This window comes from Tyto alba, unplaced genomic scaffold, assembly GCF_018691265.1.
Source record: "Tyto alba isolate M040663 unplaced genomic scaffold, T.alba_DEE_v4.0 Super-Scaffold_41, whole genome shotgun sequence".
In the NCBI taxonomy this organism is placed as follows: Eukaryota; Metazoa; Chordata; class Aves; order Strigiformes; family Tytonidae; genus Tyto; species Tyto alba.
The window spans coordinates 7,608,418-7,622,743 of NW_024881317.1; the positions used below are offsets into that span (position 1 = coordinate 7,608,418).

The window sequence follows — 14,326 nt, forward strand, 5'->3', positions numbered from 1 at the left end:
TCTGGGGCCTGGGGAGCCCCTGGGGTCTGCAGGGGGCTGCAGCTCCTCCCGCTGCCAAAACGAACAGGAACTCTATTCCAGCCTGAACCAAGACACCTGTCTGAAGCACAAGATTTCAATGCTAAGAGAGGGCTCCCTCTGGAGAAATTTTACCCACTTCTGCTGAAACCCCACTGTCTGTATAGAGCCTCCCCCAGCTGCTGCCCTGCCCATGGCACTCCACTGTGGAGACAGGCTGCACCCCTGGGAAGATATGGCATCCCTGGAAAAGCGCTTTACTTTGCCAGGGTTACAAAAGAAAGGAATGAAGACACTTGAGATCTGGCTTTGGTCTCCTTGCAATTAGGCCTGTTTGTATTTACTGGATAGGTCTTTTGTTTATTTTCTCGGTGAAGCAAATGCCTTCCAGAGAAACCTGAACTCTTGGTTCTGAGAGAGAGACTGCCAATGTAAAATCCATGGTGGGCAGCAGCTGCATCTAGCTGTGGTGGGTGTGAGTTCATAAGGCTGTGGTAAAGCCCTGCTTAACTAGATCACAGGCCTCAGGTTGGGCTCCATGTTTTCTGCAAGCTGTAAGAACTGCACTGTTTGTTGGTGTTATCTTGTTACTTTTCAGCAGGCTCAGTCCTCTGATCTGAATCACCTACTGCTCATACAGGGAAGGCACTGAGGATTTGTGGCCACAGGTTGCTTTGAGGTGATAAGCAGAGCACTTAGAAATATATGTGTTGTCCCTTGTCTTACAGTCATGATGCAGGGATGCAGGAGGGGTTCACAGAATTACTCTGGAGAGACACTTCTCATTTTAAGAGCTCAGATTTTAACTGCAGAAGGTTCTGCCCGTGCTTTAGACTGGAGGAGGAACCCATGAGGTGACATCTTGCCAGGATTAGCCGGGCTGGAGACTTTGTTTGCAAAACCAATTCATTGCAGCATCTCAGCAGGCTGCCCCAGGAGTCACTGCTTGTGCTGATCTGTTCCTATGTCTGTGGGTAAGGCACTGGCCAGCCCAGAGCTTTTCTCTTCTAACTGGAGTCTCATCATGTTTTTACAATGGATTTACATCACCCTTGGGAAACACTTAACAGATGCAGGCTAAGAAAGCTTGAAAACCATTGCACTAGTCTACTGAAGTAGAATCTCTCATATTTTTGCCCCAACAATTACATTTGGTTTGCTTCAGGTATGCACAACTCCCATTTCAAAAGTTTGGGCACTAGACAGGGCTCTTTCTTATCTAAACTGTCTAATCACTGCTCTTTTCCTCTCTTTTCCCTGACTTTCCTGGAGATCAGACCGCTGTGACCTGTACCTGATGGATCTGGTGAAGAATCCTGTCTGTGCATGGTGTGGGTCCTGGGTGCAGCCTCCTGCAGAGCTGCAGTTGATGCTGAGCAGGGACCAGCAGCCCATGCTGTGTGCAACTGCTGCCATCTCCTGGTATTGGTGAGACTAATTTGGGGCCCGAAAAAGCTGAGGCAGAATCAGTAAGGTCAGGTGTAATCATTTAGTTTTACATATAAATGCATATCTGTACATATATAGATATGTAGGTATAGATATGCACATATTTTTATAGGTTAAACAAGTGCTGAGCAATAAATTTATATCTCACTTGTAATTTTTTCAAATAGTGCTTCTTGGGTTAGTGTAGTAATAACTGTGTACACTTCAAAAGATAAAAATTATAAATAAGCCCTAACTGTTTGCATTACTGTGGGCCAAGGTGGCTGCAAGTTCTTCAGTTAATTCTCCTTGCCCACAGAGAACAGTAAAAAAAAAATGATATCTGTGGGAACTTATTTGAGTAGTTCTTTCTGTTTTATATACAACTGCTTACAAGAATCTGGTCTGAGAAACACACACTGACATCAGTCACAAATCAATGTCTGTGCATTGGAAGGTTGCTCAGTCTCCAGCAATTTCTGCCAGAAGCTGGAAAAACAGGCTCCATTTCCCAGCATCAAGGGCCTGGCCAAGTTGTTGATCTTCCCCTGACTTTTCAACAAATGTGGACTCAAACTGCCAACTTTGATCTCTACTTTCAGAGTCCCAAACCCAGGGTCTGAGATATAGGAGCACTGATAAAATGATGGGCCAGTTTACCATAATCTAACTCAAATCATATTCCCAATATGAAGTCACTTCACAAGTCTGAAGCATCACTCAGACATATTACTGGATTTGGTGGCTGTTGGGAATGTCATCATTTCCAGCCTTCTCCCTCCACCAGCTGACCTCCTGTGACAGCTTGGGTGAACCTGCACATCCAGGGAATTTGGGTCATTTATTGGAGGCTACAAGAATCTATGCCAGAAACTCCACATAGTGAGAAACATGAGATGGTCAAGGTAGAATCACCAATATGGAAAAATAGGAACCCAGATTTGCAAAGGTTTTCTTATCATTCAGTCCATCCTATGCTAGTTCAGGCAGCCATGTCACATAATCCTGCTCTTAAAATCCCTGTGTGCTACTTTAAAATTAGTCAGGGTTTTTTTATGCACAGGTTTTATTAGCAACCTTTTCTGAACATTCAAATATAAGATTTTCCAGCTTACTAAGATTTCAGCCTTATGCAGAATCTCAAGTAGTCTGGAGTAAGGACCACTTTAAAGCACCTCCAAGGCTTTTAGTGCAAATCTCTGACCTTTATTTAAAAGCTCGCTTCTTAGAAAATGCTTTTTGACTGTGTTTGCTAATACACGGTTTCCTACATAAAGGCGGGATGCACAGAGGAGGTTTAGGGACTGTTGACTCCACAGCTCTGTAGTCTGCAGTCAGATACGAGCATTGCAAAATTCACAGCTGGCAGCTCCCACCTGAGACCAGTCCTTACCCGCTCCCCCACACTGCTGCTGGCTTTGCTTCACCCAGCAGGACCCCAGCTCAGACGGGTCCTATGCCACCTGGCTGAACCTGAGCTGATGAAAGATGCCTGATTTAGTCTCCTGATGGCAGAGGTACCTTCATGGTTCCTTTATTACGTTTCCGATATCTTCTGGCTCTTTATCTCTCACTTGAATATTAGCTTTAGCATGTTGCATATGTAGCGTATGTGAAGAGAGGACTAAATGCGGATTGACCTGACAACCTTTCAGCACCTGAATGTCTTATCAACAAGCCAGAGCTGACTCATAATCAAAACCCTGATGACCTTCAGGGGGCTTGAGGGGAAGAGAAGTTGCTTCATTTTATGGTATACAAGAACTTGAAATTAATACATAAACCCCATAGTCTGCCAACCAGTCTCCACTGCTCTTTTCCCACGCAGTTGATGTTGTGCAGGTCTCTATCATTCTACTCTGAAAGCATGGGGTGGGTAGTTAGATGTTTACAAAGAGTTGAAAATAATAATAATAAACAGATCATACATCCTTAGAAAAACATCCATAAGAGTGTATGCTATCATCAAATGGTGTGTCAAGCTACAAGAAGCAGTGCTTTCTTTTTGGACATATTCTTGCTACAGAGCAGAGTTTAGCTTTCCAGTTTCGCATGGCACTTAAAAATATTTCATGCTTCCTCCACCAGAAGACATTTCAGGATAACGTTTTTTCACATATAATGTGTTTGGAAGTACACAGTGTGAAAAAAGTGTGATAGGAGGGAGTCTTAATCTAGGTGGGGTTGTTTGAGAAAGCAGGGACATACAAGTAGCAAACATCAGAGGAAGTTCTCACATTGTCAGGGTACAAAGTCACCCACAGCAGCCCTTGTAAAAAGACTCAATGTGCACATTAAACACAAACACTACAAGAGTCATTCTTTTTCTTCCAGCTTTTTAATGTGACAGAAGGAACAAAAACAAAGTCCATTGGAACAGCTGTAATTTTCAGTGACAACCATAGATCAAATAAAAAAAAATAAAAGAAGAAAGGTTTCAAATGAAGAAAAGGAACCAAGGGACTGGAATTGACTATTACACACAGAGTTGACAGAACATCTAAATGAAACATTTCATTAAATGCACAACACTGGGTGTTATTTACAGTGGAACTTTCAGTGTGTGTACATTTATACAGCACTAGCATCACATATAGCAAAGAAATTTCTTTCATTTTGTTTCCTTCACAATTCTCAGGCTTGATTCTTCCTAAAAGCAGCATTTGCTAATACAAGGGTGAGAAACTGAGGGAGAAACTTCATGAAAATATAATATATGGGGCTCAAATCTACATAAAACTAAAAATATCCTGTCCAGTTTTGTGTGTCCTTTGGAAAGTCAAAGGACATAAGCAGGGAACATAAGGGCCTCCTTATTAGTATCAGAGTATACTCTGTTGTTGGAGGTCTCAAAGCAGGATGTGGAAGAGACCTGCACATCTGCAGAAAGCTCAACTCCATGCAACCTCGTTCTGCACCCCTGTGTAAACCCACCCTTGGAGCTGCACTGCTCCCAGGCTCAGGGAATATCCCTTAGTGGACCTCTCAGCATCACTGAAGGACATTGGGCTGCCTGCTCCACTGTGTGGGGAACATCTGGCTCTGGATATAGTTTTTCCAAAAGTGACCCTTTCCTTAGTCCAAAAGATCCATCCACCACTGTTTGTAAGTCACATAGCATTTCAAGGGGATGAGTATCATATGGGCAAGGAAGGGATTGTTCCATCCAGCCCCAAGCTGCAGCCACCACAGCAGGATGTAGCAAAGCCAAAGGTAGTGACAGGAGCTGTCCTGAACAACTGAAGTAAAAGAATAGGCGTACGACAGCTAGTTAAATCAACAGGGAATATAAGGAGGCAGAACTCTTCTCATAATACCACTCGTCTGTTGTAATTATAATCAAAAGTGCTCTGAATGTCTGTTTCTGCATTCTCAGAAGCTCAGTAATGAACTCCTCCTGTGACCCGCATTATATTGTTGTCCAGACAAAGACAGTAAGTCACAGCAGGCCAGTTCCCTAGAACCACCATTCCCATGCCACAAAGTCCCTGGCTAAGTGGCTGGACTGGTGTGCCACGCATGCATGAAGAGGTCCAGCTGCCCCCTAGAAGAGGTCTTTGGGATTTAAGGCAAGTCCCCTGTCTTGGTCCTCTGTGCCCCTGTTGCAGTAAAGTTCATGAATCCAAGGAAATAGTGCTCTGCAGGGATCATCAGTGGACTGGTGGTCAGCAGTTCTCCTCTTCTCTGTGGATGATCCAGTGTATCAAAACTCAAGACAAGGAGACTTCAATGCAGCAAATGTAAGCCGGGGAACCACTGGAAGAGGCATGCTGGCCCTTGCACTGCAGGTGTAATGCTGCTTTTACAGTAGAAATAAAGCTGAGCCATCAGAGGAGGTGCCTGATGAGAAATCTCCCCCTGCATGGTGCTCCAAGGCTCTGTGGCTTGGGCTCATCCTAGCAGGTAGCCCATGGCTTGAAACTGCGACCCAAACCAAAACACAGCCAGTGCTGAGGGGGGTTGGTGGAACTGCACCCATCAGCCATTTTGCTCTGGAGAGCAGCAGTGTGAAGCCTACGCTGTTTTACACCATGACAAGGACAATAAACAAACACATCAGGAGTATTGACTAAGCCTTGCTCACACTGAAGTTGGATGGGAGACATCAGCCCAGGTGTCACAAAGGCAAATGCCTGAGCTGAAGCCATTACCCTGGATTTCTCTGTTAGGGAAGAAGAGGAGCAGGGCTATCCAGGGCAAGTGCCTGGGTGTGGTCACATATATTGCCTGTGCCCTTCAACTGAGAATAATGGGAACCCAGGGCGATGAGTTCAGATCCAGACATCTAGCTGGTAGGTGTCTAAGGCTAGGCGATACAGTTTCCCCTTAGCTTTTCTTTTCTGTCTTCTCTGCTCATTGTGGTCTTTTCCCAGGCCCCTGTATACCAGCTGCAGTGAGTGTTTGCCCTGTCCTATTAGGTCATGAACCCCCTGGTCAAGTCAGGGATAGGAGCCTTGTCACGACACACATGCATCGTCTCCTAGACCTCAGGTGACTGAACCATGCATTTTAGGGATGCAAAGAGTTTTTACAGTCACATGGGCAGTCTGGGTGACTGTGACAAGAAGATCCTATTGCTCTGTATCTTGTCCCAGCTAATCTCTTGAAGGTGAGGTTTAGCAGCCTGTGAAAGAACCATTCTGTAAAGAAGAAAAGTTTCTAAAATTGGATAATATTTCCTAATATTACCTTGACTTTTCTATCTCCTGAAGACATCAATTTCTTCTGTCTCTGAAAATTAATAGAGTAGTTTTGCAAAATAAATTATGTCATTAGTGTCTTTGTACATTGCCAATGGAGAACACAAATAGTCAGGTTTTCTGTTAGACCACTGAATGACAGGTAAATAAAAGTGCTTCATAAATTAGAGATAAGTTCTGGCTCCACAAAGCAGCACAAGAGAGTAGTCCAGAAATTGAAACAGTTTTTTTTTTCCCTCAACTGCAATGTAGTAATTGGCATGCACAGACCAGCAAAATGGATGAAACATAAAGATCATGGTGATCTTTTGTGTTGAAATACATATTTAGCGGCTTCTCACCATGCAAAGGGACCAGACATTCTCAGGGAAAAAAGAAACACATTCTGGGCTGTGATTCTCAACAGAAGCTGTGAACCACTGCCAAAGGACATAATTACATTCACTCATACCTTAGAGAAGGAACCTTGCTGTTTTGAAGACAAATCAAAAAAAAAGCCCTAAGCTACCTATAAAATGAAGAAATGAGGCATAATAAGCTCAGTTATTACAACAGCTTGTGATTTTATCAATTTCATAAACCTCAGAATAAATCTTAAAAACCCCAAAGAGCCTATTGTAGCCTAGCTGTTCCATGTTTATCCCTGATTGACACAATGATAAAGATGATGCCTATTAGAGTGTTTTGCCTCATCAGCAAGGATTTGCTTTTTGCGATCTAACCACACTCTGTCTTTCATCTGTCCTCTGCAGCAGCACCAACACTGACTCCCACAGTCGCGTGGGGCTGGCCCCGGTGTCAGCTCTTAGTGTATTTGACTGTCTCTGTGCAGGTGAAGGCAGAGGTATTAGACTTCAGTCCTGTTGGACTTCAGCCCAGCCCTGCATGTTTTTCTTAAAAAGCGAAAAAAAAAAGGATCCAAAGTACAAAAGAATTTTTTGTCACAAAATATCCCGGTGAGACAAGTTCCCTGAATTATGTGACAGTTTCTGATCAGCACTGGTCTATTACTGAGCTTGTTGAAAGGGTCTAATTAGTGTTATCTAGTCAATTGTGAGCACTGGTGTGTTAATTTAACAGTATACATTTCATTCTTGCTTCCCGAGAAAATATATTCAAAATTACACAACTCACTTTGCTTCTAGATGCAACAGGACTTAAGCCATATGATAAAATGGTCTTTACAGGATATCAAACTTAACTGTGCTACTTAATGGAGAATTTAACGTTCTGTACAGCGAAAGCTTGCTGCGTGCATCCCCTGTATAACGAGTTGAATGGCTTTAAGTAACTGTGCTTACAGTGTTTCAATGAGACCCAAGTATATTAGAAAACCAAGCATCATATTCTTTAAATAATATGGCTAGAATGCTGGTAAATTCACAGTTACCATACTCTAAGTATTAGACAAAAATTCCCCTATTTACACTGGATAATATGTACACATTTGGTTTGTGGAATGCTCCAACACCGTATCAATTTCTCCTCTGTGAAAGTTGTAGGAAAAGAAATCTTAATCATCATAGAAATATATATTCCCAGCCAACAATACAATTAAATATTTTGTGTCTGGTTATAAAGAATGTAGTGCCACTAAGTTGGTCATGACTCCAGATAATCTTGAATTAGTGGGATTAGTTTTATAGTGTCTCTCTTAAGACCTTCTTAAGGGTGCAGAAATTCAAAATTACAAATTTCAATAGCGAATCACTTCAATGTGTGTATGTACGTTTGCAAGTATGTGTAAATACATATATATATATAAAATTATGTATATATTTCTCTCCCAGACCAAGAAGGTGCCTAGTGATTCTCTATGCCCATGTAAAGACAGTAAAGGGCTTTGAGACCCCGATTCTTCTGAGAGCGCCGATCACCTACCCTCATATGCTCCAGAAATCAGGACTTTCTCACTCTTGCAGGCAGTTCTGGTGGTAACCCCAAAATCAAAACAGCTAGGGTCACTAGTCACATTTGTAGCTCTTGTCCCTACTGCTGGAGCTCACCTACAGTAGGCTCGTTACCTGCCTCCCCTCCAGGTGGCCCTCGTGTCTGAGCACAGCTGATACGAATTGCCAAGGAGCGCTGGGCAAGGCAGGGAGCATCTCACAGCTCGGCAAAGGCCTAAGGGGGTCAGGATCTGTCCTCCTGTCAGACACGCTCACATCCATGCAGGCACACGCATGCACAAAGCCTCTGTTCGCGTCCTGTGTCATTACACTGGGATGGAGCGAGAAAGGGTAGACTCCCAGTGTAGGCAAGGTTAAACCCAAGCTCTTGCAAGGGGTGTGTGGTAGCTGCATGCACCAGTCATGGCTGTAAAAGGGTCAGAAACTAAGGGTTTCATTTTTATCCCTTTGAGCTCTCCTTTCCCTCTGTCCTCTCTCTTTGAGGTATCAACAGAATAGTATAGAAATGGAATTTTTGATTTTTCAAACATGTCTCTTTTTTCTTCTTCTTTGACATCTGCCCCCCTGACCCCCTGGCCTCAGTTGCTCACATCAGGACCTGTTCTCGAGTCTCTGGCAGGCGTAAAGCGAGCAGGCCACCCCCAACCAGAGCAGAGGAAGCCAGAAGGATGGGAACCACCTTGGTTATACCTACAAAAGAGGCAAAGATTGAGTTCCCCAGGATGGCCCCAAACTTGCAAAGCCCGTTGAGGATGCCAAAGGCTGTTGCCCTGCAGGGAAGAAAAGCAGAAAACAATGGTTAGGAGGGAGGTTCTTGACATACTTACAGAAGATCTAGATGGGTAATTTTGTGAATGCTCTTATGCTGCCCAGGCTACGCTTCTAGCAAGTACAGTCAGGCAGAATAAGTAAATAAATAAATAAGTAAATAGATAGATAACTAGATAACTAGATAACTAGATAAATAGATAGATGGTGCTTTGCATGTCTGTGTGAATGAGGAGAATGTCCGTGTGTACTCATTTCTCCTTTTTATTTCAGCTTCTCCCTAGCCCTAGAGTGACCCACTGTGACAGCCTTTGCCCTCCCCAATGACAGCAGGACACAATCTGCTCTAGAACATGTCAAAGCTGTTCCAAGCACTGGCTGGAGTGGGTTGTCACCAAAGAAACAACCTGGGCTCTCCTCCAAAGTCTGCTTCACCCACCAGCTAAAAGCATACTGCCTTCAAAAAGACAGTCCTTCCCTCCTGGCTTCCCTCAACAACCTGAAATAGGCAAAAATAAAGCTTATAATGATGTTGCAAGGAAAGATTTCATCATTCTCCTAAAGTTGCCTGCGCTGTCTTATCTCCCAAACCATTCTGTGCACATGGCTGTCTCCAGGTTGAGGAGGGGAAGGCTGTTACTGTGATGAGCTATGACAAGAGGCTGAGGGACACAGTCTGAAAGTCCAGACCTCCATGCACATCCATGGAAATGACAGACTCCATATTTATCTTCCTGGAATTTCCATACCTCCCACACAACTCCCTACATACAAGACACCATGCACACAGAATTATGTTTGCAAACGTCTGTGTTGATCCAATATAGCTGCAGATCTACCCAACCCTTAAGGACTGGTGAAAACAAAACAAATACACCTCTCCCATCTGCAGGTATCTAGAGTGAACATTGACTTTTTCCATCAAGAACTGGGAGGCCAAAGTCAGAGAACCTTTTGTCAGTAGGGTAGAGCTCCACAGTGATCACATCCAGGGCATTCCAGGCGGCAATGCTGGCCCCGCAGAAGAGGCACTGCCAGCCAATCATTGCCGACTCGCTGTTGCCAAAAAAGAGAAAGAAGCAGCACACTGCCGAGATCAACATTGAGCCACCTACGGGGGGGAAACCAAGAGAAAATTGTTGGCATCAGATTCCCCTGTCCACAATTGAGCAAACACATTTGTTGATAAAGATGGCTTTCAAGTGACGATGTTTCACCCCAAAACAAATTAAATCTGCAACAATCCAAAAATACCTGGATGCTGCATATCTGTCATATCCTGATGCTGGAAAACAGCCTGAAAATGTTCTCAATGACCATCTGATCTTGCTGATAGTCCTGCTCTACAGAGACTCTGAAGATAGGCTTTTCCAGGCAGGTTTCCAGCATCTCAGACTTCCAGATGGACCCAGGAAGAGCAGAGGCAAGTAAACATGAAAGTCAATGAGGAAGAAGAATCATTGTGAAGGTTTTCCAGCTTGAGTTTTGAGTGAAGAGCTGGTGCATTTCATATCATATTGAAATCACTTGACACATTTATAGTCTCAATTAAGATAATTTACAGTCAGTTGTATGAAACACTTGAGGTCCTTAATTATAAGGACATCATTAGATTTCATGGCACATTTGCACAGGAGCCATAATTTCATGAACACCACCGAGGGAGAAAGTGGGAGCATTCATGCTCAGTTAGGCACAGTTCAGATTCAGAAATATTAATGGCTACATCACTGCCTTTTACCCCATTGGGAGTTTTCACCTGAAAGATGTAATTTTTGCAACATCAACGTATCTTTCACTGGAACTTTCTGCTGGTGCTGAAATACCTCCATTTACTACCAGAAACCAAACATTTTTTTTTGCTTCTTTGTTTGTTTTTTTTTTTTTTTTTTTTTTTTTTGTTTGTTTTGGTTTGTTTTTTTTTAATCAATTTGACACCATCTGAAATAATTTGGATGCTGAGCTGGAACTAAAATGCTTCATTTTGGACATTGTGTTTTATTTTGCCACTGCAGTGCCCTGCCTGTGAAAAGCTGCTGTGCAGGGCTTCATATCCACTTCCCTTCCATGATATCTGGCCAAAATACCTCCCCCACGGTGTGGTGTGGATATTCCCTCTGCTGAAGAGGTACAGTGCAGCATTAGGGTCACCTTGTGCGTACCAAGAGATCTGACATTTGGCACAAGAGAAGGTTTAGCAGAATATAATGAAACAACTGAAGTCCCAGTGAGGCACATAATGCAAAAGCAAAATTCAGTTTTTGTGTTAAGCTGACCAGAAATAATATGTTCAACAGAGTGATATGGGTGGGATGCCAGAAGGCTGTTTCAACTGAAAATTCCACAGTGAAACGTTTCAGCATGTCATCACTAATTTTTGTCCTGTACTTTTCATTCTGCAGAAGAAATAAGCATTTAGAATTCCAGCTGTCACCTCAATTCCAGGCAAAAATGTTGAAATGTTGACATGTTTTCAGGGTGGACAATCTGATTCTCATTCAGTTTTATTTAATTTACTTCCTGAAGACCCTCTGATTTATGTGGATCTTTTCCAAATTCACTACATGAACAGTTATTTCCCCCCTCCCCCAGTGTACATTCCTGACACACTGGTGGGGTCATCCTGCTTACCTTCACCTGTCTGACAGTGAAGGTTAAGCTAACTAAACTTCCTTCTGTTCTCAGAAAAGAGAGGGGAGCTCAAGAGACTGGAGTCATCCCTTACCCCTGAGCTACATCCCTGATTTTGTTAAACTCACTTGGCTGTCCCTTGAGGCATGATTCTCCCAGTACCTGGAGACCAAGGTCTGAACCCTGGAGGAAGCACCAGCAGAAATTCCCAAAGTAATTGTAAAGCTGATAAGCTGATAACTTATTCCCATGACACTAAAGGGTGACATCTTGCTTGGCTGTGATATGGTCAGTTATTCTACCATATGCTCTCTGAAGCTGTCTGTAAAATCATTTGAAAATCAGAAAACCAAAAGAGGGAACTCTGGGCTGTCAGGCAGCCACATCAAATAATCTTTGTGAATATTCATTGCCACAAGCAAACTGTTTATTTATTTATGCAGAGTGATATGGACATCAGTATCAACTCAACAGCACCAAGAGGTCCTGCTTCAGCTCCGACCCTGTTGTACTGAGCACTGGCTAAACATACAGGCTTTGACACAAAAGTCAAAATAAAAAAGGAGGATGTCACAGACACACAGAAAAGCAGGGTGGGAAGGTGGGGAGCAAGTAACTTGCCTACTGCCATGGAACAGATCACTTGTCTCACCCTCGAGACTTTTCACCCTTCTGCTCCATTTGATATGGGAATGACTCACCTCCACCTGAGCCAGCTCAGCTTGCATTGGTGTGTGCAGATGCAGTGACACCATCACACTGACCTTGGCTCTTTGCAGAGTCATGCTCCCTCCCACAATCTGCACCAGGCGCCCATCATCGCCACTCACCGATCATCTTTATCCTCCCTATTTTATCCATGAGTAATGCAGAGATGATGTTGCCCGGCAGCACAGACAGGCTGCCCAGGAAGCTGACCAGGTAGATCAAGAAGTCATTGTCCTCCTCGAAGTCCAGGTGGCAGCCTTCCTTTTCCTTCAGAAACGTGTTGTTTATGAGCCTACAGTTGATGAACTTGTGTTCATAGAGATCTGTGAGGGAAAGAGACAAAATCTTGATCCTGTTTGTCTGATCTCCCTTCATAAAGCAGCAATGGGCATCAGGATCAAAACCAAATCAAAGATCTGAGAGGAGCTCCTCGTCAAACGGAAATGGCCAGGGAGGTTTTTTTTTTCTAGTGGCAAACTCTAGATGTGTGCTTGGCACCTGGGGAGGTGGAATCTCATACACCCCTTTTATTTGTGGAGTCACCTGGACCAGTATCCCCATGCCACAGGGACAGGGCAATGCAGGATCTTGCTTTCATGGCATTATGGTTTGTTATCTATTAGAGTAGAAGTGAAAAGCTTTTTCAGGATAAATTAATTAATATTTTACTGCTTGCAATCATACAATCACCAATGACAGGTTGGTTAAAATTATATTTTTAGATAAATTTGTTGAATTGAGCTGTTAAAGTGTTAAGCATTTTGCCATTACTTTAACCTGCGAAGGTTTGAGTGCAGACTTTTCTCATTTCCTGCCCAGCAGCCAATGACATCAGAAGCCACGTGGTTAAAAACACTGATGAAGCAACCTGAAGACTCCTTCCAAATGTGTCACCCTTTTTTTTTCCATCAACTCCCTCAATACCTAGCACACACACAAACACCGGGATCCCTATCATCCTTTCTCCCAGAATCTGATAAAATAGTTTCAAATTACAAAGATGAAACCACAGCAGGAATCCTATTACCGGTATTATAAAAGACAGTAGAGATGATGGTGCAGTTTTCGAAGAAGGTCTCGCTAGATGTCACATCTTCAAAGTAGCATTCCTCAAATAATGAATCCTCAAATCTCACTTCCTTGAATTTCATGCCAATAAACCTGTGGGTCAGGAAACAGAACTTCACTCTGTGCTTTAAGGTATTTTCTGCACTATATAGCATGTAATGGCCGTTTCAAGAGACAGAGCACTAATGACAATTTCTAGGGTCATTTACAGAAAAGGTGTTCCTTGAATGCATAACTGTCCTTCCAACTCCATGCTTACATATTTTGTGTTTTAGTAGGAGACAAAGGTTTGAAGAGGGGTTTTTTTAAAGAGAGATGGACCTTTTAGGATTTTTGGCAGTTTTTCTATTCCTCAGAATAGTCACATGTAAGAAAATGTGCTTCTAAGGCTGACTGGACACAAATCCTCTCACGTTCAGTACTAGTCCATCTGAAGAAGATATAATGTCACTCAGTGCATGGCATTTTCTTTGGGAGTTGACCTTGCTGTCTTCCTTGCTCTGCCCCTTCCTCCAGCATCAATAAAATCAGACATCATTGGGAGCCCATTGAGTCAGTTGGTGAAAAGCTCCTGACAGTTGTTTAAACACAATGTGATTTTTAAAAGCAAAAATGCAGTAAGGTTTCTAGAGAGAATCAGGAAATTATCAAAGTTCTGTTTGTAACCATCTCTGTCGAGGACTATTGCTTATCATGTAATGAAAACAGATTACAGTAAAATAATCAGCTGTGCCAGGTGATTGATTTCTCCTCTGATGGGAAGCTTAACATGTCTGACCTGCCTGCCTGAAGGATGACACAATATTGATTTACTTGTGAAATGTTGCAGGGACACTGAGAAGATGTATTAGTTAATGCACAGACATGTTTGGAAGATGTAAGGAGCTATTAAGAGCAAGCATTATTACTCTAGTTAAGGACGCCACTACTGTCACCAAATAAAAAGCCTTCTAACATATACCCAGAAACTTAATTGAATTGAGCACTTACAACACAGTGTAGCATGATGGCTGTTTACACCATTAAATGAGCACTGCAGGGCTTCTTAATTGAAGCTACTAACAGATATTATTAATGTGCAAAATACCACAAGAA

The 14,326-nt window shown here is 43.0% G+C and overlaps 1 protein-coding gene across 6 annotated transcripts in view; it reads right to left on the reverse strand.

The window, feature by feature from the left end:
• Positions 1 to 3,765: 3,765 nt before the first annotated feature.
• The window catches only part of SV2B (synaptic vesicle glycoprotein 2B), a 69,294-nt gene continuing 58,733 nt past the window's right edge, over positions 3,766 to 14,326 (reverse strand). For all 6 annotated transcript variants that reach the window (XM_042804165.1, XM_032994251.2, XM_032994253.2 and 3 more), the window contains 4 exons: positions 13,191 to 13,324; positions 12,286 to 12,486; positions 9,776 to 9,935; positions 3,766 to 8,826 (listed from right to left, as the gene is read on the reverse strand). In XM_042804165.1, the coding sequence (XP_042660099.1) occupies positions 8,643 to 8,826; positions 9,776 to 9,935; positions 12,286 to 12,486; positions 13,191 to 13,324 (679 nt within the window). In that variant the 3' untranslated portion in view covers positions 3,766 to 8,642. The remainder of the gene's footprint in view (positions 8,827 to 9,775; positions 9,936 to 12,285; positions 12,487 to 13,190; positions 13,325 to 14,326) is intronic.